Source organism: Leucoraja erinacea, chromosome 18 (genome assembly GCF_028641065.1).
Source record: "Leucoraja erinacea ecotype New England chromosome 18, Leri_hhj_1, whole genome shotgun sequence".
NCBI classification, from domain to species: domain Eukaryota; kingdom Metazoa; phylum Chordata; class Chondrichthyes; order Rajiformes; family Rajidae; genus Leucoraja; species Leucoraja erinaceus.
The window spans coordinates 23,092,889-23,119,035 of record NC_073394.1 but is presented as its reverse complement, the minus strand read 5'-3'; the positions used below and the strand labels follow the sequence as shown (position 1 = coordinate 23,119,035).

The following is a 26,147-nucleotide window of genomic DNA, read 5'->3' as shown; positions in this document are numbered from 1 at the left end:
ATTTTATAGTTGGAATCTAGTGAAACTCTGACGATAAAACTGGTTAGTTTTAATATAACCAGTGCAGTTTAATATAAAAGTAAAAAGATGAGTAGTCAGTGATTCCGTGATCCTTTACTTGGAGAATGGTCCTGACTCGAAATGTCACCTATCCATGTTGTGTCGAGATACCTCCTGACCACCGAGTTACTCCAGCACTTTGTTACCACCGAGTGTTAAATGCTCACGATTCCAGCATCTGCAGTTCTTTGAGCCTCCACATGTAATGCAGTTTTACAACTTTCCCCCAGTACAATCTTAAGAAATTGAGGAACTGACAAAAATTTGGATATATATGTACAACTCTTGCTGTGGAAAAAATCCTTACATTTTTTTCTCATTGTACGAGATGTGAATGGAATCTGCTTGCCCGACTCCACTCACTGACTTCCCCGACTCCACACAGCTGCTTCCCCCCGACTCCACTCACCGGCTCCTCCCGACTCAGGGCCGGCCTTAGGAGTTGCGGGGCCCAATTGGCAACAATTTTGGTGAGCCCCAGGTTCCCAGCCAAGGTCTGTAGATTCATAGAAATATAATTAAAGTCTACTATAGACATTATATCTCTATGGTAGAAAGGAAAATAATCAAAATGTGCGCTTAAAAAGTGCCTGCGACTTAATGGACCAAACAGATCTAAGCTACATTTTAATATAAAATTGCATACCTGTAAGCCAACAAGTAACAAACAAAATGTGTAGATCACCTCTGAAAAGTACATAGTTACAATACCACTTGTTTTAATGACTGTGAAATGAAAATAAAAGTAATGTATTTAAATATATCCTGGAAAACCAGTAACCATTGATGAAAAACCTGTCCAGGCTGAAGCCCCATCCTACTCTTTGGACTTCTACCCCATCCTAACTTAGATATTTGTGTTAGTTGTCTGTGCGTGATGTGTGTGTGGGAGGGAAGGAGAGAAGGGAGGGAGAGAGAGAGAGAGAGAGAGAGGAAGGGAAGGACAGAAGGGTGGGAAGTTGAGAAAGGAGGGAGGGAAGGAGGAAAAGAAGGGATGGAGCGAATGAGAGAAGGGAAAAGAGAGCGGAAGGAGGGAGGGAAGGGAGGGAGGGAAGGAGAGGGCCGGTGGCGGGAGCGGATGCCGGGGTCCAGGCGGATGGGTATGAGCTGAGGCCGAGGTTTGTAAGCATTGCTCCAACCCCCGGGCCGGACATCCCTGTATTGTTCACCGCGTCTCCCCGGGGAGAGAGAGGGGGGGAGCTGGGGCTGTGTGCGTGAAGCATGGCGACTGGAGGGGCGGGAGCGCTGCCTCGGGACCGCGAGGAAACGACCCACCTCCCCCTCCCCCCTTCTCCATTCCCCCTCACACCCCCCCTCCCCGTCCACCCCATTCTTCCCCCTCCACCCCTCTACTCTCTCTCTCCGCCCCTCTCTCCGCCCATCTCTCCTCCCTCCACCCGGGGTAGATCTACCCGAGCCGAGAGTAGATTACTCTGGCGCGGGGCCCCCTTACTCGCGGGGCCCAATTGGGAGCAATCGGTCCAATCGGTTTAAGGCCGGCTCTGTCCCGACTCCACACAGTGGCTTCCCCCGACTCCACAAAATACTGACCCGACTGACCCAAAATACTGAGTTACTCCAGCACTTGTGTCTTTTTTCATAATCCAACATCTGCAGTTCCTTTTATCTACAATTCATTAAATATTTTCATAATAATTACGAAATAATACAATTTATGATATTTCATCTTAATCTTAAGAATATTTACAATCTGGTACAGTGCAAAATATTGGTTGAAAAAATTGTGCTCAGTACATAAGAAAGCTGCAAAATGCTGGAGTAACTCAGCGGGTCAGGCAGCATCTCTGGAGAACATGGATGGGGAATGTTACAGGTCAGGGCCCTTCTTCAGACCAATTGTAGGGGGCAGGAAAGATAGCTGGAAGGGAGGGCAGGCAGGACAGAGTGTGGCCGTTAATAGGTGGATGAAGGCGTGGGGGTTATTTGGGGCGAGGGGGCAGATGGTTGAACAAAGGCCAGAAATGACGAGACAGATGTGCGCCAAAAGGATAAAGAGTTGTGAATTGTTGAGCTCTGGGATAGAAAAGTTGAGAATTGTGTATCCATTGTAAATGGCACCAATGGAGGGGGAGGGAAGTAACCACTGCAAGGTCGGCCAGGTTTCACGTCGGGGGTGGGAGGGGATACAGGAAAGAAAGGGGAGGTGTTCCTCGGGGAGAGAGTGGGTGGGGAAGGAGGCTGCTGTGGGTTAGACACTTAACACTGGAGAATTAAATGTTCACACCATTGGGTTGAAAGCTACCCAGGAGGAAGATGAGGTACTGTTCCTCCAGTTTACGTGTGGCCTCATTCTGGTAATGGAGAATGCCCAGGACAGAAAGGTCAGTGTGGGAATGGAAAGGTGAGCTGAAATGGTTGGCAACCTGGAGATCCAACAGGCCTTGGCGGTCTGAGCACAAGTGATCAACAAAACTGTTGCGGAGTCTACACCTGGCCTCGCTGATGTATAAATCTGCATGATGTACAAACGACAATGTGTTCTCTACATCCTAGTTTCTCGTGTGTGGGAATTGTGTAATCTGCATGGTTGCGCTGCCAGTTTGGTGACAAAATTGTTGATGAGGGTCAAAGATCACAAGGGCAGAGGCTTGTTATAACCAACATCAGAAAGAAATAAGTGCATTCCAGGTATCATACAGATTATTATTTTAACCTAACAACTACTATCTGATAGAGTAGGCATTCATAACCGGGGGTCTGTAAAGGGGGTGACACAGCTACAGAACGAACTACTACGCACTGGAAGAAGTCAACAGGTTAGGCAGCATCTGTAGAGGGCAATGGACAGGTGACGTTTCAGTTCGGGACCCTTCTTCAGATTGATCCTTCCACAGACTAAGGGGGCACAGTTGTATTTATTCAGGGTATTATCTGATTAGATTGGATAGCATGCAAAACAAAACTTTTGACTGTACCTTGGAACGCGTGACATTAATAAACCTAAACCTATTAATATACTGGCCCAGACTCATCTCACGTGAGTTGAGAGGGAAAGATAGGTCAGCCATGATTGAATGGTGGAGTAGGCTCAATGGGCTGAATGGCCTAATTCTGCTCCTATGACAGATGAACTTATGAACTGTTCTTCAAGCCTGCCCTGCCCTTCGATAAGATCTTGGCTGAAGTCTTCCCGCACATACGCTGAGACTCTTTGGGGATACAAGCTGTCTGTTTATGTGGATCCCACCAGTGCAGGCAGCATGCGGGCTTGTGGGGTGACTTGCCCTGAGCATGAGCCACTGCAAGATGTCCTGAGATATTGGAATCTCTGGCTGCAACCTCCTTTCCCCACTGCTGATATAAATCAACTCGTACAAGACAGACGGAAATTCTTTAGGGACAGAAGTCTGTTTCGTTTTGCACAACATCGCCAGAACCCAACCAGCTGATTCAATTGGGAGTGTAACTCTTGGGCAGCTTTAGATAAAGTGGTAAAACAACAGGTCACCTCAACAATATCGAGACCACCATCTTCCAGTGACCTTCCTTAGGAAGTTGTCTCTGATCTTTTTTCTGCCTTATATAATGGTGGTGCTACTCTTTGAACTTAGATGTATACAGTGAAGGCGCAGTATATTTAAAGAAGGTCTCCCATCCCCCCCCACCAGCTAAGGTATGTAGATTAGCACCATTTTTTTAATGCCTGGTACGGACTAGCTCCCAATGTTGAACTTGTATCCATCATGCAAACATTGCTTCAAAACAAAACTTATATTTGATAAACCGTTACATTAAAGTCTACGGATACAAATGGCCCACATGGTCTGGCTGTAATTAGTAAAAAGAGATTTTTTTTAAAAATGTGGATATCTTTAACCCTTGAAGCGTCGGCAGAATCAGCAATTGAACTGAAATTAGTTTGTTTCAAGAACTGGGTTTTATTTTTGCAAACCCTTAACTGGGTAACATTCCCTCCAACTGTGGCCTTGCAACAAGTGGAGAAATGGCAACAGTAAATAGTTGACCCTTCCTCACCTAATACCTCTCCACAGTTAGACTATGTTTGGCCCACAAATCAGGCAAACCTGAGGATACATAGAGCATAGAACAGTAGAGCTTCGGCCCACACTCTTCATGCAGAATATGATGCCAAGTTAAACAGATCTGATTTGGCTGATCATGATCCATATGGCTCTATGCCTTGCACTTCCATGTACCAATCTAAAAGCCTCGTAAACACCACTATCGTACATGCCTCAACCACCAACCCTGGCAATGTGTTCCAGTCCCCCACTACTCTGTGTAAAAAAACTTGCCCTGCATAGCTGCATTAAACTTCCCCCCTCACCTTATCGCTATGCCCTCTAGTGTTGGACATTTCCACCCTGGGAAAAAGGTTTTGTCTGTCTACCCTATCCATGCTTCTCATAATTTTATATGCTTCTATCAAGTCTCTCCTCAACCTCTGACATTCTAGAGAAAACAATCCTAACTTATCCATCTTCTCCCTGGTAGCTGAAAGCCTCTAAGCCAGACAGCATTCTGACAAACTTTCTCCGCACGCTCCCCAAAGCTTCTCCATCCTTCCTGTAATGGGGTGACCAGAACGACACCAAAAATCCAAATGTGTTCTAGCCAAAGTCTTTTATAAAGTCACAGTGGCTTTGCCAGTAAATCCATGTGAACACCCTGAATCGTTTAGTTTGGCTTGGTTTAGAGATACACCATGGAAACAGGTCCCTTCGGCCCACAGGGAGAATGTGCAAACTCTGTACAGACAGCACAGGAGTGAAGCTGGGTCTCTGGCGCTGTAAGGCAGCAACTCTGCTGCTGTGCCACTATGCTGCTAAACTGTATGATTGGGCACTGATAAGTTTAGAGGGGTTTGACCAGTGAGAATCCATGCTGGGTTTGCAGCTGTTCAGCATGTTTATAACAAGCGTAAATATAGAATGTACCATCTGATGCCAAGTTACAAGGGTGTTTAAAAAAGTGCCAGGGAGATCACAAAGTCCTAAAGCACTTTTACATGCTGACGGCATCTTGATTAGTACGAGTGTCAGGACTTCTGAGGAGATTTGGGTTAAGAGGGAGAGATAGATCAGCCATGGTTGAATGTCGAAGTAGACTTGATGGGCCGAATGGAATAATTCTGCTCCTACAACCGATGAATTTAGATTGACCTCGAGCTCAGTGGCATTCTGGTGCCTTCACTTTTTATCTACTTCTCCAATAATATGAACTCGATAAGCAAATGTATTCTCCAAATAAATACTGGTCTCGGCCCACATCACTGAACATCATACCCTGGCATCTGACACACATCCTGGCATCTGACTGCAACTGAAGCAGATGCATCTGACCTTGAATATGTGGCATTTAGCTCCATAACATCACCGATCACTCTGCTCTCTGCTGATCCACCACTGATATCCTCTCCATTGGCTTTTGTTACCTCCAGGTTTGAGTTTTCCCAACACCTTCTTGTCCTGCCCTCTATTCACTTCAGGTCATCCAAACCTACTCTGGCCTTATTCTTGGGCTGAAGAATCTGAAGACTGCTGAATGGTAAGCACACAACAAAAGCTTTTCACTGTACCTCGGTACACATGACAATAATCTAAACTGAACTGAAGAAGGGCTCCCAACTGGAAATGTTGCTCTCCATTCCCTCCACAGAGGCTGCTTGACTCACTCAGTCCCTCCAGCACTTTGTGTTTTGCTCAAGGTTCCAGCATAGGACATAGAACAGCAGAGCATAGGAACAGGCCCTTGGGTCCACAACATCCGTGCCATATCCCTTCATTCCCTGCATATCTAAGCGTCTATCCAAAAGCCTCTTAAACACCACTATAATATCTGCCTCCACCACCACCCCTGGCAGAGTGTCACTTATCATGTCCTGCAGAGATGCTGCCTGCCTCGCTGAGTTACTCCAGAGCTTTGAGTCTTTTTTTTGCAAACCAGCATCTGCAGCTCCTTGTTTCCCCATCACTGAGACCCTGTTGACACGCAGTTGGCTACAAGGGGTAAGAAACTTGATTTGGAGACCTGGCACCAGGCTCTTAGAACAAATGCTCTATATTAACTCCTAGTACAGGAAGAGATTACCCCAGGTGGCTGCACTGCTGGGATCCACTTAGACAGGCAGCTTGTACCCCTAAAAAGTCTCAACGTATGTGGGAGAAGAGTTCAGCCAAGATCTTATAGAAGGGCAGAGTAGGCTTGAGGGACAGTTCATAAGTCATAGGACATAGAATTAGGCCATTCACCCCAATGAGTCTACTCCGCTATTCATAGAGTCACATGTTTCTTAAACATTGCGATAGTACGTGCCTCAACTACCTCCTCTGGCAGCTTGTTCCATACACCCACCACCCTTTGTGAAAAAAAGTTACCTCTCAGGTTCTCATTAAATCTTTCCCACCTCACCTTTGAGGCAAAAGACTCTGTGCCATAGTCCTCCAAGATATCTAGTCCTCCAAGATATCTGCACTCTTCCAAGCTGCTATCAGGCAACTAAACGTCCTAGCACCAACTAGAGAGCAGTCCTGACCTCCGATGTGCCCTATTGGAGACCAGGCTATCTTTAATCGGATTTTACTGGACATTATCTTGCACTAAATGTTACACCCTTTTTCCTGTATCTATATCCTGTGGGCAGCTTGATTGTAATCATGTATAGTCTTTTCGCTGACTGGATATCACGCAACATAAAACTTTTCACTGTACCTCAGTACAGGTGACAATAAAGTAAAATAATATACTCCTCCAATCCTGGATTCTGGGTCCATCTGATTTAGATCACTTCACTATTGATGGTTGTCCCTTTAAATATCCAGACATTCTCTAAATTTTTCTCCCTAAAACTCTCTACATCTCATTCCTTTCACAAGATACTCCTTAAAAGCTGTCTTTTTGATGTAGCCCTAACAGCTCATGTGGCTTAGCACCAAATGTTATTTTGCAACAATTGTGTGAAGCATATTAGGAACTCCTAGCTAAGTTGAAGGCAGTAGATAAACACAAACTATTATTGATGGATAGTCAACTGGAAAACATACAAATTCAAATAACATTGTAAGATTTCAAGGAGCACACTGTCGCTAAAAATAATGAACGCCAATGCTCCAATCAACAAACAATGAAAGCTTCACTAGAGAAGTATTGAAGTTTCTGCTAAAGCTTTTCAAACAATAGATCTCATTTTTTTACCTCCTCCATATTTCTTAGGGCTTGGCATTGCAAGTTATTGCACTGAATTTACAAGTGCGTTAGTTTCAGCTCCAACTCAGTTAGCCACCATTTTGACTGGGGCCTTCACAAAGAAAGCCAAGGTGCATTTTTACGTAGGAGGAACATCATTGTATTTAGTATCACAAATCGGGATATTGCTGCCAAAGCCAACATTTATTGCCCATCCCTTACTGTTCTCAAGAGTGTGGTGACGTGACATTTTCTTGAACCGTTGCAATCAGTCCGGTGAATGTACTCCCACAAAGCTGGGCGATCGAGAGCACAGTAGGCCCAAGCGTTGAGAGGACACAGGAGTCGGGAGGAAACTAAAACTCAAGAGGGCGTTTACTAGAATCGTGGTCAAGAAAATAAGCCGCAGGGTTAAAATCCCAAAATACACGGGTTTAGTATAGTTTAGGACAATTTAGTTTAGTTTAATTCAGTTTATTAAAGGCAACCGCGCCTTTGCGGTTGCAGCTCCTAGACTGTGGAACAGCATCCCCCTTCCCATCAGAACTGCCGCCTCCATCAACTCCTTTAAGTCAAGACTAAAAACTTATCTATACTCCCAAGCCATTCCTGACGTCCACTGAGCGAGGGCTATATGTATATATGTATGTAGTTTGTTTGTTTATACTATTCTTATAACAAATGTAAAGCACTTTGGCCAATGAGAGTTGTTTTTTAAATGTGCTATATAAATAAATGTGACTTGACTTGACATGTGACTTATTATTGTCACGTGTACCAAGGTACAGTGATAAGCTTTTTTGTTGTGTGCTATCCAGTCAGTGAAAACCTCTACTTGATTATAATCAAGCTGCCCATAGTGTACATATACAGGGTAAAGCGAATAATGTTTAGTGCAAGATAAAGTCCTGTAAAGTCAGATTAAAGATAGTCCACAGGTCTCCAATGAGGTAGCTGGGAGGTCAGGGTCGCTCTTTAGTTGGTGATAGGATGATTCAGTTGAAGTCGAGGTCAAGGTAAACAAGGGTACAAACCTCAGCATGAGAAAATCCAAGACTGAGCAAAGACAGAGATAAACATCGCAACTCAACAGGTAACGCAAATGATAATGGCACACAGGTGAAAATACTTCAAAATAAATTAACGCAAAAGAAAGTGCAAAAGAATATAAAGTAACACAGTGGGTCAGGCAGCATCTCTGGAGAACACGGATAGGTGACGTTTCTTCATACTGAAGACGGGTCCCGGCCCAAAATGTCACCTACCCATGTTCATCAGAGATGCTGCCTGACCTGCTGACTTACTTCAGCACACTTTCCCCAGCCATTATGGGCTCCACCCTTCCTGAGATCATCTGTTGCCGGCCCTAATTTATTCTGGCCTTGGCTTGCCTTTATTCCCCCTCTACTTTCAATCTGAAGAAGGGTTCCGACTTGAAACATGGCCCATTCGTTTACTCCATAGATGCTGCCCGACTCATTGTGTTACACCAGCATCTTGTGTCTATCTTCGGTATAAACGAGCATCTGCAGTTCCGTCCTACAGGCCATGTCCTTTTGTGTAGTAACCAGCATCTGCAATTCCCTTGTTTCTACAGAGGATAACACAGTCTATGCTGCCATCAGTGGTTTAGCAGGTACCTTGACAGCCGGGGTAGAAATTCAAGGATTGAAGGAACAGTAACATAGGTGACCCCTACGTAACGTGGTGCGGGATGGTTGCATTCTGGTAAAACAGTGCAGATTGTGATTTTCTGTAACACCAAACTGCATCATCTGTGCATGAGACAGACATGAATGTTTTAAATATTGTAGAAACAAAGAGCTTCAGATGTTGGTTTCTGCCAAAGATAGACACAAAGTGCTGGAGTAACTCAGTGGATCAGGCAGCACCTCTAGAGAAAAAGGATAGGTGACTTATCGGTTTACCAAAATGTCACCCATCCTTTTTCAGCAGAGATGCTGCCTGACTCGCTAAGTTAGTCCAGCACATTATGTCTATCTGTTTTTTTTTTTTAATATTGTGTTATTAACTTTTTTCACAAATTTTGCAAAAATTAATTTCTCTTCCATGATTTTATGCTGGTGATTTGTGAATTATGTTGCAGCAAATGTTCTTTACCCAAACTGTCATAATGTGGGAGATGCCTGAATACTTCCAAGCAAGGAGCCTGTGGCAGTGTAGGGGTTTAGTTGGAAAGGGCTGCACAGTGACGCAGCTGATAGAGCTGCTGTCTCACAGACCCAGGTTTGAACCTTGGGTGTGATTTCTGTGTGGCGTTTGCACGCTCTCCCTGTGACTGGGTGAGTTTCCTCCAGGTGCTCTAGATTCTTCCTATGTCCCATGACATGCAGGTTGTTAGATTAAATTGTCTTTAGAGTATTTACATCTGTATCTGTACTTTATCTTTATGCTTTATCAGTATCCTGTATCTGTACACTGTCAACAGCTTGATTCTAATCATTTATTGTTTCTGCTGACTGGATAGCATGGAACAGAAAAGCTTTTCACTGTACCTTGGTTCTCCTGGCAATTAACTAAACTCAATTAAATGTGTTCCATGCTAATCCATGTACTGTATGTGAGCTTCGATCTGCTACACAAAGACCTCTGGTGCTAAGCCACTAGACTTGAGGCTCTGGAATCGCTCCAAGTCCTGAACGTGATTAAATACTTCAGTAAAGTAACAGTTCATTTTAAAGAGGCAGAAAACATTCTTTAACTATGTGCCAGGATTGGCAGAAATCTCATTCACTGAGCTACGTATCACCACAGAAATATGCATGAGTGCCATGTAGTGGAATTGCTCTCCAATGAGATCAGTCGGTACCTGTCATCTCCACCAATTATTCAGGTTCAAAACTGGCTCCTGTGAAATTAAGTAGCTGACACCGACACATAGTAAAAGGATGAATTAGACCGCACGTGCTTTTGTCATTTTCACAACTGAGAAAGGCCCAAAGTGGCATCAGTTTTTTACGCGCATGAAGAGAAAAGGGAAAATTGACAAAGTGGCTTTGAAAAAGGGCAGAAGCCAGTGGTCTGTTTGGAAATGTTAGTGAATCCTCTTGTATGCATTTCTATGCTTGACACTACTTTTCGTATTGGATCCAGTTATTTTCAATATTTTATTTTGTGTTCCACTCCACAGTTGCCTCATTGGAATTTGGCTCGGAGCAGTTGTGCTTTGGATTAGTGTTAGAAAGGTTTTGATAGGGTTAAGAGTTTAGAGAATCAGCGTGGAAACAGGCCCTTCACCCCACCGAGTCCATGCCGGCCACAAGTCACCCCATACACTTGTTCTGTCTTACACAGTAGGGCCAATTTCTGAAGCCAATTACTCGACAAACCTGCACGTCTTTGGAATGTGGGAGGAAACCGGAGCAGCCGGAGAAAGCCAATGTGGTGACAGGCAGAACGCACAAATTCTACACAGACAGTACCCATAGTTCAGATCGAACCCAGGTCTCTGGCGCTGTAAGGCAGCAACTCTACCACCACGCAAATGTGCCGCCCATACTGACTGCATATTATCTCTTCATCTTGTGCCTTGGTCAAATGTAAACACCTTTGCTTTGGATTCTCAGCAATACAGAGGTGGAGTCAGTTTTTTAAATCTTTAAATGGTCTCGCCCCGCCTTACCTCTCTGAGCTGCTTCATCCCTACGCTCCTGCTCGGTGCCTCAGGTCAGCTGATCAGCTGCTCCTGGAGGTACCGAGGTCTAGCCGGAAGCTCAGAGGGGATAGAGCCTTCTCTGTTGCTACTCCGACATTATGGAACACTCTACCTTTGCACATTAGACATTTTCAAAACTAGTCTTAAAACCCTTTTCTATTCCTTGGCTTTCGCCCCTACATGAGACTTTGCTCTTGTTTTAGTGTTTCTATTATTGTTTTTTTTATTGTTTTTACTGTCTTTTAATGTTTTTATTGTTTTTTATGTTTATGATTAATCATGTACAGCACTTTGTTGCAACAGTGGTTCTTTTTAAAGTGCTCTATAAATAAAGTTCAGTTCAGTTCAGTTTGCAGGAAGCTTTGTGGCAGGTTCACACAATGTTTGGCTGCGGGATTTATTTGGGAAATAAAAATCCTTGGATGCACAGTGTTCAAAATGTACGGCGATATAATTAGTTGATACAAGGAACTGCAGGTGCTGGTTTACCAAAGAAAGGTACAAAATGCTGGAGTAACTGAGCGGGACTGGGAGCATCTCTGGAGAACATCGTAGAGGTGATGCTTTGGTTTGGGACAGTTCTTTAGACCATCTTTCTTCTCCCTTCTGAAGAAGGGTCCTGAATCGAAACGTCACCTGTTCATGTTCTGCATGGATGCTGTCTGACCCACTGACTTACTCCAGCATTTTGCGTTTTTCCCTGCAACATAATGAGAGTTGCTTGTTGTTTGTTACCACTATTAACTAATTTGTCTGCATAGCTGCCATTTTAAAAGGAAGTGGTCTCCTGGTGGCGCAGCAGTAGAGTTGCTGCCTTACAGCGCCAGAGACCCAGGTTCGATCCTGACTATGGGTGCTGCCCGTACGGAGTTTGTACATTCTCCCTATGACATGCGTGGGTTTTTTCTGGGTGCTCCAGTTTCCTCCCACACTCCAAAGACGTACAGGTTTGTAGGTTAATTGGCTTTGGTAAAATTGTAAATTGTCCCTACTGTGTTGGATAGTATTAGTGTATGGGGTGATTGCTGGTCCGAGCGAACTCAATGGGCCAAAGGGCCTGTTTCCGTGCTGTATCTCTAAATTTAACTAAACTAAACTAAACTGACCTCTGCTCTTTGAATCTCAATAGCTCCCAATATCTCCTCATCAAAAGTGGATCCTGGCAACTTGTTATAACTTTTAATTGCTGTCAGACCAGCCATCATTTAAATGTGTAATGTGAGGGATTGCAGCCCTATTCGCTGCCCATCTATTTGCTCCTGTGAGCTGAGAATTGTTCTTCTAAGCCGGCCGCTCTGCATGTAATTGCTTTAGACACGGCTACAAGAAAGAAAATCATAAACATGTGTGATAAAAATAGGAGGTAATTTAAAACTTCATAGCATTATTTTGAGTCAAACACAAAGTGCTGGAGTAACGCACTGGATCAGGCAGCCTCAGTGGAAGGACTGGGTAAGCATTGATTCGGGACTCTTCTTCTTTATCCATTCGCTCCACAGATACTATACTGCCTGACCCATGGAGTTCCTCCAGTACTTTGTGTTTTACTCAAGATTTCAGCATCTGCATTTCCTTGTGTCTCCAAAGGAACACTTTCCCTCTTTAAGAGGTTTAGTTTAGAGATGCAGTACGGACCCACCGAGTCCACGCCGACCACCGATCACCCATTCACACTGGTTCCATGTCATCCCACGGTCTTATCCACTACCTACACACTGGGGGAATTTTTACCAAGGCCAATTAACCTACAAACCCACATGCGTTTGGGATGTGGGAATAAACCAGAGCACCAGGAGGAAACCCACGTGGTCACAGGGAGAATATGCAAACTCCACACAGACAGCACCCAAAGTCAGGTTCGAACCCGGGTCTCTCGGGTTGTAAGCCAGCGGCTCTACCAGCTGTGCCACTGTGCCGCCCTGTGACATTCTGATGACTATGCTGGCTTTAACACATATACTCACAATCTAGGAGTGCAAATCCAAACAGTAATTTGTCCAAGATCTGGAGTTTTGTTCCTGTTATCATTATTTCAATCTGTCTTTGAAGTTTGGCTTTGAGTGATTCTACCATTTAATTCATGCAACTTCTAACTGTGATGCCACTCTTTTGTCTTCTCAGCACTTTACCTGAATCTCCTCCTGATTCCGGATCTGAGCCGTACTCCCCTCCACAGGCAAACGGTAAGCCCTATAACTTCCTACCTTGGATTGGTTTGCTCTCGGCTCAACCAAGCTTCTATCTGAATAAAGGTGTGACCGCATGCCTGAATTATCAGCCGTTTATAAATATTATCAAAGCTCTCAGCTTTTGTTTTGAGCTCCACTTCACTGAAAGGCTTGGCGAGCTAAAATCAGTGAGTAAACAATGCTGGTAAAAGTAAAAGCTGTTGCAGGAACAGCGGTCACTTGGTTGGAAGAAGGTTGCTACTCAGGGGGTGACTCTCTGGAAAGATGGCCTGAGGTGAAATCAAAGCAGTTGGAGGGAAGACTCTGAATGACGAATAAGAGATTTGTGTTGTTGCAAGTACCTTTTTCAATGACTCCTTCTACTTGAATAACCTTTGCCTGGCTCCTTGTTCTGCGAGATCTTTGTGCTGTCTTTGCTGAGTGTGCCCTTTGTCAGGGATTCGGTGGCAAGTTCTTCATTCCTTTTTTTGTGATTTTATTTGTGGACGGTACGGTGGCGAACCTGGTAGGGCTGCTACCTCTCAGCGCCAGAGACCCAGGTTCAATCCTGACTTTGGACGCTGTTTGTGTGGAGTTTCACGTACTCCCTGTGACTGCGTGGGTGTCCTCCGGGTACTTCAGTTTCCTCCCATATCCCAAAGACGCAAGTTGGGAGTGGGTGAGAAAGTGGGATAACATAGAACTAATGTGAACGGGTGATCGATGGTCAGCGTGTTCTCAAAGAGCCGCAGGCCCGCTGCCATGCTGTATCTTTCAATCAATTCAATCAGTCAATTCCAAATATTTAAGTGTCGGTGAGATCAAAAGTGAAAAATAGCAAAAAGGAAAAGAAAGTAGAAGATTAAAGAAAGGAAGGAAGGGAGAAATACTGAGAAGATCGAACGGGAATGGAGGCACGAGTAAATCAAAGAGTCGGATTTTAAAAAGAACCAAATGGAAGGAATGTTGATCAAGTTAGAAGGTTAAACTGGCAGATAAAATGTAGCGTCTACGTGTGTCAGTCATTCGTTTGTGAGGAGGTGTTTTCTAATTCAATGCTTGTGCAAGCGTGGTGTTGCAATTGTAGGGAGTGCAGTGCAATTGTAGTGCAATTTTTTTAATGTTGGAGAATGGGGGAGAGGCTTATTGTTCATTCTGTGGGAAAGGTGAGTAATTTGTAAACCAACTGTTGCACTCTATGTCAAATTGTTACAAATAATTTGTTTCCAACTTCCAATATTAATAAGGAAATTAAGAAATACAGTATTCTGGAATACCTCTGAGATTCCCGAAAGGATAGTGGCAGTGGGGGAGATTAATAGCTCCGGCCAGGAAGTTTCAGGAAGAGTTGGGCAGGTGGGATAAGCAACGTGTCAATCCTTGCGAGGTTACAGTTAGTTCAGCAGGGCCCTCTCTCCGGTGGATTTTCAAGGTCAAGAAAGTTGGGCGAATTCACTGATAGTGGCAAATAAAGATTTGCATTTATATTCTCAAGCTGGAAAAGGCGCGGAGAAGATTCATGAGAATGTTGCCAGGACTTGAGGGCCTGAGCTTTTGGGAGTGGATGAGCAGGCTGTTACTCTATTCCTTGGAGTGCAGGAGGCAATCGTATAGAGTTGTGCAAAATCATGAGAGGAAGAGATCGGGTAGACGCACAGAGTCTCTTGCCCAGAGTAGGGGAATCGAGAACCAAAGGGCATGGGTTTAAGGTGAGGGGGGAATGGTTTAATAGGAACATGAGAGGTTACTTTGTCACACAAAGGTTGGTGGGTTTATGGGACGAGCTGCTGGAGGAGGTGTTTGTGGCAGATACTGTCGTAACGTTTAAGAAACATTTAGACAGCCACATGGATAGGGCAGGTTTAGAGGAATAATGGTCAAACGTAGGCAGGTGGTACTAGTGTAAATGGAACATGTTGGTCAGTGTGGGCAAGTTGGGCCAAATGGCTTGTTTCCATGCTCTGTGACACTATGATTCTATGTCTCTATGACTATATTGTGCATTCTCTTACCTGTAACACTCATGTTAAAGTACCTTCCATATAAAAGTTGTTTTGCAGGTAAACACAACAACTGGTTTTGAGCAAGATCGCACAAGTGACAAATGAATGTTAATCTGGTTTTAGTGGCATTGAATGTAGGTGAGGAGGTCACAAAATCTCCTCTCTCGTTTTTTCAGAAGAGGTGCTTGAGATCTTTAATGTCTGACTCCAGGCCTCTGTATACAATGTGCAGTGTGATCCCTCTGACTGCAGGCTTAGGTCTAGATTTATTATTGTCACGTGTGCCGAGGTTTACTGAAAAGCTTTGTTTTTGCAGGCTATCCAAACAGATCCGATATACCTTACGGAACATAGTTGTCAGTGTGGTAGCAAATCAGTTCCATAGACAAAGTCCAATGTCCACAATGGGGTAGAGGTGAATCAGGCACTACCCTCAGTACCCAGTACCGGACAGTACTCCAGTACCCAGCTTATGGAAAGGGGAAGAAGCTATTCCTGAGTCAGGTGTTACACAGTTAGATAGGTACATGGAAACATAGAAACATAGAAATTAGGTGCAGGAATAGGCCATTCAGCCCTTCGAGCCTGCACCGCCATTCAATATGATCATGGCTGATCATCCATGGATAAGGAAGGTTTATGGGGATATGGACCAAACTGATGAGCACTATACAATCACACCCCTAGAGGTTACAGGGGGAGTTTTGTTCAAATGATGCAATCTTCTGGTTGCATCAGGCATGAACCGCATTCTGCCTGGACACAGAGGGCATTTAGAGAAGGCTACAAATACTGGCCTTAGCCAGCTTAAATGAATAAAGAAATACAAGAATGATGTGCAGTTCATGGAGCATGTTGCTGCTCTTCAGTGATATAGATTTAAAGTACAAGGTCATAAGTTCATGTGATAGGAACAGAATTAGGCCATCCAGCCCATCAAGTCTTCTCCGCCATTCAATCGTGGCTGATCTATATCGCCCTCATAACCCCATTCTCCTGCCTTCTCCCCATAACCCCTGATACCCGTACTAATCAAGAATTAATTTATCTCTACCTTAAAAATATCCATTGACAGCCTCCACAACCTTCTATAAGGTGTTGGTCAGGCCGTGTTTGGAGTATTGTGGAAGGATGTGCTGGCTCTGGAGAGGGTCCAGAGGAGGTTTACAAGAATGATCCCAGGAATGAGTGGGTTAACATATGATGAGCGTTTGACATAACTGGGCCTGTACTCACTGGAGTTTAGAAGAATGAGGGGGACCTCATTGAAATGCACCGAATAGTGAAAGGCTTGGATAGAGTGGATGTGGAGAGGATGTTTCCACTAGTCTAGGACTAGAGATCAACCTCAGAATTAAAGGACGTTTCTTTAGGAAGGAGATGAGGAGAAAGCTTTCCTATCCATGTACTTGTCCAAATGTCTTTTAAAATGTGTTATGGTACCTGCCTCAACTACCTCCACAGACAGCTCGTTCCATATACCCCCCACCCTTGGGAGTGCTTGAGACTGTCACTGGGTTCCCAATTTCAACAAAAATATCCCTCACCGCAATGTACAGAATTCACAGAGAGTTAGATGATCAATGTAAAATGTCAGAGGTTTTCGGAATCTGAAATAATTTCCTCCTTTTCTTTTGTTGATCTTTCTTTTTGATAAAGTTTTTGTTACCCATATTAGAGAAGCAATTGATAACGACTGTTTGTTTTGCAAACGTTTTTTTGTGTGAGTGCGAGAGTTATTCAAAATGATAAGAAACAGTGCACCAATGTCTGAAAAAAACTCCCTCCATTAGATTGGCAGGAAGCCAGAACAAACACAGTAAAAGCTGAGATACTGCAAACATCTCAGCTGCTTCCACACAAGTGCTCCAGCTCTCTCTCAATGCATGCAAATCTTCCTCCATTTTGGTGAGACGCATAAAGATATTTCAATTTAACTTACAATCAAGCATGATTCCAACAATACATCCTTCCTTCTCTGAAATGATTAAACCTGTGGAATTTCATTTGTAGTACCTGATCTTTGTAATGTTTTTATTTCTCAAAGCCGTGATAAAATTGGGATTTGAAGGGAGGCGTCCCAACCAAGTGTTCTCCTGTTCTCTAACTGTATCTACTTTTCACCTGGAAACCAGGAACTGCAAGAAAAAGGCACAAAGTGCTGGAGTAACTCATCAGGGCAGGCAGCATTAACGGAGAATATGATATAATGGAGGTGACATTTTAGGTTGGTCGAGTCTGGAGAAGGATCCAGACCCGAAACATCACCGATCCATGTTCTCCAGAGATTAATGGGAACACATTAATGGGAACAGAGCTATTTAAAACTGTAGCCACCTTTGATATCTCCAATGTTCTGGACTCAATTTTCTCCGTGATATTTCCTTTCCTCCATCTTCCAGAGAACCTGAAACCAAGTAGTGCTGCAGCACAGATATAAACTGAATGTGGACTGAGCAGGGATCTCCATGCCTTACAGCCCAGATCCACAACTCGGCTCTTACAGCCCCTTATTTAAGATTATAAAGAGGATCTAAAGAAATCATTTGGATTGTTAAGTATAAGCAGTGCATAATTGTTCTTGTCATTATGCATCAAAGATACCAGGGGTGGTGAAGATAGACACAACAGTGACATTTAAGAGGCTTTTAGAAAGGTTCATGCATATGCAGGGAATGGAGGGATTTTTTAATTTTTTTAATGAATGAATTAATAAGTTTATTGGCCATGTATTCACATACAAGGAATTTGCCTTGGTGCTCCACCCGCAAGTGACAACATGACATACAGTGACAGTCAGGAATGACACATAAAACATTAAACATTAATAATGAAACATTATTGATTAAACATGTGAATTAAATAAAATACCAGAACAAAAGGAGGCTACAGATTTTTGGTTATACTCGTGGAAAAAGCTGTTTTCATGACTGGCTGTGGCAGCTTTGACAGTCCGGAGTCGCCTACCAGTGGGAAGTGATTCAAAGAGTTTGTGACCAGGGTGAGAGCGGTCAGAAATGATCTTACCCACTCGCTTCCTGGCCCTCGCAGTGTACAGTTCGTCAACGGAGGGAAAGTTGCAGCGAATAACCTGCTCGGACGCTTTGCTGCAGCCTCCGATGTCATGCTTGGTGGCTGAGCCAAATCAGTCCATGACAGAGAAGGTAAGAGCGGACTCTACGATGGCCGTGTAGAATTGGACCATCATTGTCTGTGGCAGATTGTGCTTCCTCAGCTGCCACAGGAAGTACATCCTCTGTTGTGCCTTTTTGACTGTGGAGTCGATGGTGGCCCCCCATTTAAGGTCCTTGGAGCTGATGGTTCCCAGGAACTTAAAAGACTCAAATTGGATCACAAGCAGGCAGAGGAGATTAGTTTACCTCGACATCAAGTTCAGCATAGACATGGTGGAGTGAAGGGCTTGTTCGTGTGCTGTACTGTTTATGTTCAATGCCCTAGAAAGTGATTTGTTCTGTCTTTGTATCATTTGCTAATAAAAGGTACACCAATCTTAGTGTTCAGTGTTTTGCATTTAGTTTATTATTGTCACGTGTACCGAGGTACAGTGAAAACCATTTTTGTTGCTCTGTTTGAACATTCCAGTTTTTAAAAAAAAAACAATATATATATATATATATCATAATTTTATATACTTCTATCAGGTCCCTCATTCATTTACATTGTGTTAATTTGTATGCATTGTTGATTTTAAGTGTTGCCCATTAAACAAGTGTTTTAACTTTCCATTTGTTTTAAACTTTAGATCATTAAAAATGTTTGAGGATGGTTCATTTTTAATTGTTGAATTTCAGCAGAGCTTGGGATATGATACAACTGACTTCAACACTTTTTTTTATGGTCCTTCAAATTGGAAGGCCTTGACATGTGCAAGGCCTAACTATCTACCAGAATGCCGCTTGGATTAGAGGGCACTAGCTGCAAGGAGAGGCTGGAAATACTTTGATTGTTTCCCTCGAGTGTCAGAACTGAAGGGAAACCTGATGAAAGGGAGTAGAAACAAAGAACTTAGTTTTGTTTTGTTCAGTGATACAGCGTGGAAACAGGCCCCTCAGCCCACCGAGTCCATGCTGACCAGTGATCCCCGTAGACTAGTTCTATCCTACACACTAGGGACAATTTACAGAAGCCAATTAACCTTATAAACCTGTACATCTTTGGAATATGGGAGGAAACCGGAGCCCCCGAAGAAAACCCAGAGAACGTATAAATTAGTACAGACAGTACCCATAGTCAGGATTGAACCCGAGTCTCCGGTGCTGTAAGGCAGCAACTCTACCACTGTGCCATCGTTTCATAAAAGGACACAAAGTGATGGAGTAACTCAGCGGGTCAGGCAGTATCTCTGGAGAACATGGATAGGTGATGTTTTAGGTCGGGACCCTTCTTCAGATTGATTGTGGGGTGGGTGGAAATCCGGGGGAGAGGAGAGGAGGAGCAAAGTGTGGCAGGGAAGGGAGTGGTGCTTGTGAAATGACACAAAGTATGAAGGGTAACTGCCCAACTCTCCCAGTCCATAATGCTTGAAAACGTGTTTATGTCTTCCAGCAGAGTCCCACCTGCTCCGCACCATGACACCTGAGCACCTGTGTCACATGGCTCCTCCATCTCGCCTGGACCATCCTGCCACCACCCACCTACAGCCACCACACCCCCACACACTGCCCAACCCCCACTACCCCACCATGCCGCGGGACATGTACATGAAGCCCGAGCCCACGATGACCCAGTATCCAGTGGCAGGAATGTCGCCAAATGAGCTCCATCAGGCCCAGCAGTCCCAGATGCTTCACCAGCTACTACAGCACCACGGTTCAGAGTAAGATGCAGAGACATTCATCTAACTGTGTGTGTGTGTGTGTGTGCGTGTGTGTGTGTGTGTGTGTGTGTGTGGGGGTGTGTGTGTGTGTGTGTGGTATATGTTGGTGTAGATGTGTGTGTGGGTGTGAGTGTGTATGGGGTGTGTGTGTGTATATGTGTGTGTGTGTGTGTGTGTGTATATGGGGGTGTGTGTCGGTTCTGTGCGTATGTTTTAATGCCCGATTTGATCTGTTTATATGAATTCACAACACTCCAGAAGGGGCGGAAATCGCTTTTAAAACATGGGAGGGAACCAATGAGGCCTAACGTCTAAGACGGGGGTCGGCAACCTACGGCCCACGGAATCATCCGGCCCGCAAGCGTTTTTTTTTTCAATTTGTTTTCGCGACCTGGGAATCGCAGCCAGTCACGGGGCACGCAGGCGACCTGGCGCTACAGCCAGACCTGGGGCGAGCGAGTCAACCTGGGCACTACAGCCATCCCGGGGCATGCAGGCAACCTGGCACTACAGCAAGACATGCCAGCTGACCTGGGTGCTACAGCCAGTCCCGGGCGGTTTTGCTGCAACATGTTTCACAAAACATGGGGGGGTTGTCCCCCACCGCTCAAAACATGGGGGGTCCCCCCCAGGATATCCGCCCATGCTCCAGACCTTTCTCACACAGTCCTCTCATCTGTGAAACGTTTCTGCTCTTTAACCACACAAATGTTCACACTTTAGAAATGTTAATGCACAGTGGGACGTTATTGTCACAGAATCATATAGTTAAACTCTTTGTTTTACACTTAATTTAATAACATCTTACTAATCACAAGCACACTCATACCTAAGTACAAGAGTGCAATGATTGTAGTGTAAGAAGAGTCATTATTGATTGAATTCTGGATTCATTGTTAATATCAGTGAATGAGTGTATGTGGCAGTGAGTGTGTGAGTGAATGGGTGAGTGTGTAAGTGTGTGAGTGATTGAGTGAGTAAGTGTGTGAATGACTAACTGAGTGTGTGAATGTGTGTCAGCGTATGTGATTGAGTCAATGACTGACTGGATGGGTGAATGTGTGTGTGTGTGTGTGTGTGAGAGTGAGTTCATGAGTGAACGTGAGTGTGTTTGTGATACACGCACCCAGTATGTGAACATTCTATTAGTGTCTTTGTCCCAACTGGTTACAAACCCACCCCATCTGTGTTTAATTTGGTTTGAATGATTCCCAAGCTGAATTCATAAGGAAGGATGTTCAGATAAGAAGGTGTGAATGAAGATTGTCTTTAGAATAGCCTTCACCCCCAGCCCTGCTGCAGTCTGCCCTCTGTAATGCCTCATCTCATTGCAGGGGCATCCCTATGCATGCAGCCAAGAAGAGGAAACATTCGGACTCGCCGCCAAATACTTTAAACACTCAGATGTTGAATGGGATAATAAAACAGGAGCCAGGTACGAATGCATCTTTGATTTCATTACTTCTGACAACTTAAATGCTCTTTAGAGTGATAATCGCCTGATTGTTTCTCTCTCCAGGATAGTTAAGGGGAGATGTTTATTTTCCACTGACAGAGATATTCTTCTGTGATCCTCTCACCACCTAACCACCCACTGCTCACTGGGCTTTGTCCTACCCTCCCCTCATCCAGATTGCTCCCCCCCACCAACCCCTCACTACCACAATCAGCCTGAAGAAGAATCCCAACCTGAAACATCACCTATCCATGTTGTCCAGAGGTGCTGCCTGATCCACTGAGTTACTCTAGCACTTTGTGCCATTTTTTATAAACCAGCATCTGCAGTTCCTTGTGCCTATTTATTTCGTGGTTGATAAATGTCCTGCAGCAGCAGCATCCGAGTGATCACCCCATTAGATATTTTCTAACCATCTGTCCCCTCTTTCTCTTCAACTTGTGGTGGCACAGTGGCTCAGCGGTAGAGTTGCTCCCTTACAGCACCAGAGACCCAGGTTTGATCCTGATAACGGGTGCTGTCTGTACAGAGTTTGTACGTTCTTTCCGTGACCTGTGTAGGTTTTCTCCGGGTGCTCCGGTTTCCCCCAACACTCTAAAGACATACAGGTTTGGAGTTTAATTGGCTTTGGTAAAATTGTAAATTGTCCCTAGTGTGTTGGATAGTGTTAGTGTGTGAGGATCACTGGTCATTGCAGACTCGGTGGGTCGAAGGGCCTGTTTCCACGCCGTAACTCTAAACAAAACTAGACTAAACTTAAAACAAACTTGTTTTCTTGCTTCCTTGGCTCAGACAGATGATCTTCGACCTGAAACGTTAACTGATTTTCTCTCTCCACAGAGGCTGCCTGACCTGCTGAACTGACCAGCATTTTCTGTTTTTATTTCAGCCGAGCAGTCGTAGGTTCAGACTGTGCAGAGTTAGTTGATCTTGGGGTAATTGTCCCTCACAGTTCGGCTTCACTTCCCCGTGGTTGGGAAGTGTTAGTAAGCTAGTTCCATCGTATCCAGTCACCCCTGCGACAAGGCACAGGTGTTTGGATGTTGGATGTAGATTGGATCAGGCTTTTTCCTGAAGATTGGAACAGGCTTATCTTTAGATTTTAGTCATCAGCCTTTAGAGATGCAGCACAGAAAAAGGACCTTTGGCCCACTGATTCCTTGCTGACCAGCAATCCAGTACACTAGCATAATCCTACAAACTTTACAATTTACAATGTACAATTTTTATTGAAGCCAATTAACCTACAAATCTGTACCTGAAGTCGGAGCACCCAGAGAAAACCCATACGGTCCCAGGGGGAACGTACATACTCCATACAAACAGCACCCCTAGTCGGGATCGAACCTGGGTCTCTGGCACTGTGAGGCAGCAACTCAACCGCTAGGTTACTGTACCGCCCTCGACAACGTTATCATTGCTGACAATTGGATCTGGATATCTCTCTTGGCAGCTCTTGCATGTTTGAAACTCAAATACAGTAGATAGACCAATGGGGAAGATATAAAGTGCAGAATACAATGCACGCATCAGTTCCAGAGACAAAGTCCAATGTCCGCAATGGGGTAGAGGTGAATCAGACAGTACCCTAGATTATGGAAGGAAGGTTCAGAAGCCTGATAACAGAACGGAAGAAGCTGTTCACGAGTCCGGTGGTTTCAAGGCAAATCTCTTTTGCCTACCTTCAAGTTTTGTTTACAAACATAAATTAATAAGTCTGGGTTTTTTTCATTTAGTCAAAAATATTGAGGAGAGATTTGATAAACGTGCTTAAAATCTTGACAGCCTTATACAGAAGAAGTAGAAGTAAACTGTTAACAATATAGACAGGGCCAGGAACCAGATGACACACATTTAAATTGACTGTCAGAAGATACAGAGTGATATGATGGAAGATCATTTTTAACTGGTGATTGGAGTAAACCCATTGCCTAAAGGTGTGGTGGATGGAGGTTAGCTTGGCATTCAAAAGGGTATTGGATAAATATTTGAATATTTAACAAAGTATTAGTTCCTGGGAAGGATACAGGGTTGGAAAGATGGGACTGTTCTAAAAAAAAACTTGCACAGGTACAATGCCAAAATGGTTTCCGCTGATCATAAAACTGATCATAAAATTGGGGCTAACATCATGGAATGATGTTAGTGCGGTTCCCGGAGGTTGCAGGTGGTTGCCGGAGGTTGCAGGTAGTGGAAGCAGGTAGGGAGACTGACAAAAACCGCACGGCAACCTTGGGTGGGGCACAAAGTCTCCAGAGGTTTCCTAAAGTGGGACAGGGGCATAAAGAGTGCCAGAGACTTGGGTTTGATCCTGACTACGGGTGCTGTCTGTAAGGAGTAGTATGTTCTTTCTGTGACTGCCTGGGTTTTCTCCGGGTGCTCCATTTCTCTCCCACACTCCATAAGCTTACAGGTTTGTAGGATAATTGGCTTTGGTAAAGATTGTGACCCTTAGTGGGTTCACAATGCCCATCGTTCACCCATTCGCACCAGTTCTAGGTTATCCCAATTTCTCATCCCTTCGCTCTACACTAGAGGCAATTTACAGAGGGCCAATTAACCTACAAACCCGCATGTCTTTGGGGTTTGCCACTGTGATGCCCTGTGCTTCAGAAACCATTTTCATCCCGGCGTTGTTTGATACCCATCCCGTTTCTTCCCCTTGGCTTTCAGGGTTGATGCAAGACAACGACAGCCTAAATGGTTCCTACCTGGACCCTAACTACCAATGCATTAAATGGCAGCCACACCAGCAGAACAAATGGAGCGCTCTGTGTGACGCCAATTGCAAAGACTTGTGAGTATTGGCCAGTGTTGGATTTGTCATGGAGTCTATAGACTTTCGATGTTAGATTTTAGAGATACAGAGCAGAAACAGGCCCTTCGGCCCATCAAGTCCGCGCCGACCAGCGATCTCCCCCCCCCCCCATGCACTAGCACTATCTGACACACTGGAGACAGTTTACAATTTTATCAAACTCAATTAACTTACAAACCTGTACATCTTTGGAGTGTGGGAGGAAACCGGAGCTCCCGGAGAAAACTTACGCAATCACAGGGAGAATGTACAAACTCACAACAGACAGAACCCGTAGTCAGGATCGAACCTGGGTCTTTTGTGCTGTAAGGCAGCAACTCTATTGCTGCACCACTGTGCCGCCCCTCAGTCAGACAGCACGTGAAAAGCCCCCTTAGTTCCACTCGTCCCTGCTGACCGATATGTCCCATCTAAACGAGTTCCATTTGCCCATATTTGGCCCATATCCCTCCAAACTTTTCCAATTCATGCTGTCCTGGTATCTTTTAAATGCTGAGAGTTGGTCTATCTAGCTTCTTAAAAAGACCAAGCGGAGGTTCAAACCTTGGCAGTGACGGATTTCAAACTCTCATCCCCACAGAGACGGCAACTTAAATACACCATCTTAGACCGCTTGTCCACACTACAGCCTGCTGTCATTTGTAACTGTACCATAATCGGAACAGTGGGGGAGTCCACAACATTGATGCACCAATACACCATTTAATGAATGAATGAATAAATGCTTGGTACTTTATTGTCACATGTACCTAGGTACAGTGAAATTGCAGTACACAAGTATGCATAGCGTCGCCACATGTAGGGCAGCGATATAGTTACAAAAGTTTTCCTTGTAGTCCCGATGGTCCCTGTTTGTTCTTGACGTCCTCCCCCTCCCCCCAAGAACAGAGCCCTCATTCTCGACGCCCCTCCCCCCCCTCCCCGCGCCAGCCAGGTCCCTCGTCGTTCTCGCCAGCTGACCCCGCACTCTCACAGCCCACCCTCAGCCGCACATCCCCAACTCTCACAAATATTGCCGCCTCTCTGTAAGAAAAACAAGTGTGAATTAAATATTAAGTATGATATTTTCCCAGACACAAGGTACTGCAGGTGCTAGTACTGCCATTGTGGCAGGTGGGGAGGGGGGGGAGATGCTGAAAAAGGGGAGAGGCCATTTTACAGCTTTTTTCTGCTCCCCTACAATCAGTCTGAAGAAGAGACCTGACCCGAAACGTCACCACTCCATGTCCTTCAGAGTTGCTGCCTGAATTACTCCAGCACTTTGTGTCTTTTTGTGCATTAACCAACATCTGCATTAGATCGGCATTGGATTAGAATTTCAACCAATGAGAAGCTGCAGGATTCCTGGTATGGGGTTGGTTGGTTTAATATAAAAAACAGAGAGTGCTGGAGTAACTCAGTGAGTCAAGCAGCATCCCTGGAGAACATGGGTAGGTGGAGTTTCGGGTCGGGACCCTTCTTCAGACCTTTCCTCAGACTCTCCAAAAGAAGGGTCTCGACCCGATACATCGGCTATTCAAGGTGTACAAATGGAGCTCCAAGCTCCCCTCATCCTGAACTCTATGTGATCTGGTAGCCTTGAAGCTGACAATGAACGGAAAATAAGGTAATATGTTCCACAATCACTTAATATAATCATAAAAGCAACACAATCTGATTAAGTTAGGAAGTTCGCTGAAAGTAAACTGCAGATGCTTTAAGGGATGGAATGGAATTGGCAGTGAGCAGAGCACAAGGAGTGGCTTCACCCTCAACTCCTTAAATTCCTAAGGATTAGCTAAGGGACAAGGAAGGTGGGGGAAGGGGAGGAGGTGGTGCAGAATGAAGCTCTTGCTGAATGCCCGGTCTCAGAATGAACAGTTGTAAAAATTCTGCAAGGAAAATAATTCTGGCACTTCTCATAGCTTCTGAAAGATAACATTAATTGGAGTGATTGCTCTATCAGGTTTTATAAAAAAGTGT

The 26,147-nt window shown here is 44.6% G+C and overlaps 1 protein-coding gene across 4 annotated transcripts in view; it reads left to right on the top strand.

Moving 5' to 3' along the window:
• myrf (myelin regulatory factor) overlaps nt 1–26,147 on the top strand; it is a 154,700-nt gene that overhangs the window by 69,838 nt on the left and 58,715 nt on the right. For 2 of the 4 annotated variants that reach the window (XM_055649571.1, XM_055649568.1), the window contains exons 5-8: nt 13,025–13,086; nt 19,641–19,911; nt 21,246–21,346; nt 24,041–24,164. In XM_055649571.1, the coding sequence (XP_055505546.1) occupies nt 13,025–13,086; nt 19,641–19,911; nt 21,246–21,346; nt 24,041–24,164 (558 nt within the window). The remainder of the gene's footprint in view (nt 1–13,024; nt 13,087–19,640; nt 19,912–21,245; nt 21,347–24,040; nt 24,165–26,147) is intronic. The other 2 variants (XM_055649569.1, XM_055649572.1) reach the window with 2 other exon arrangements.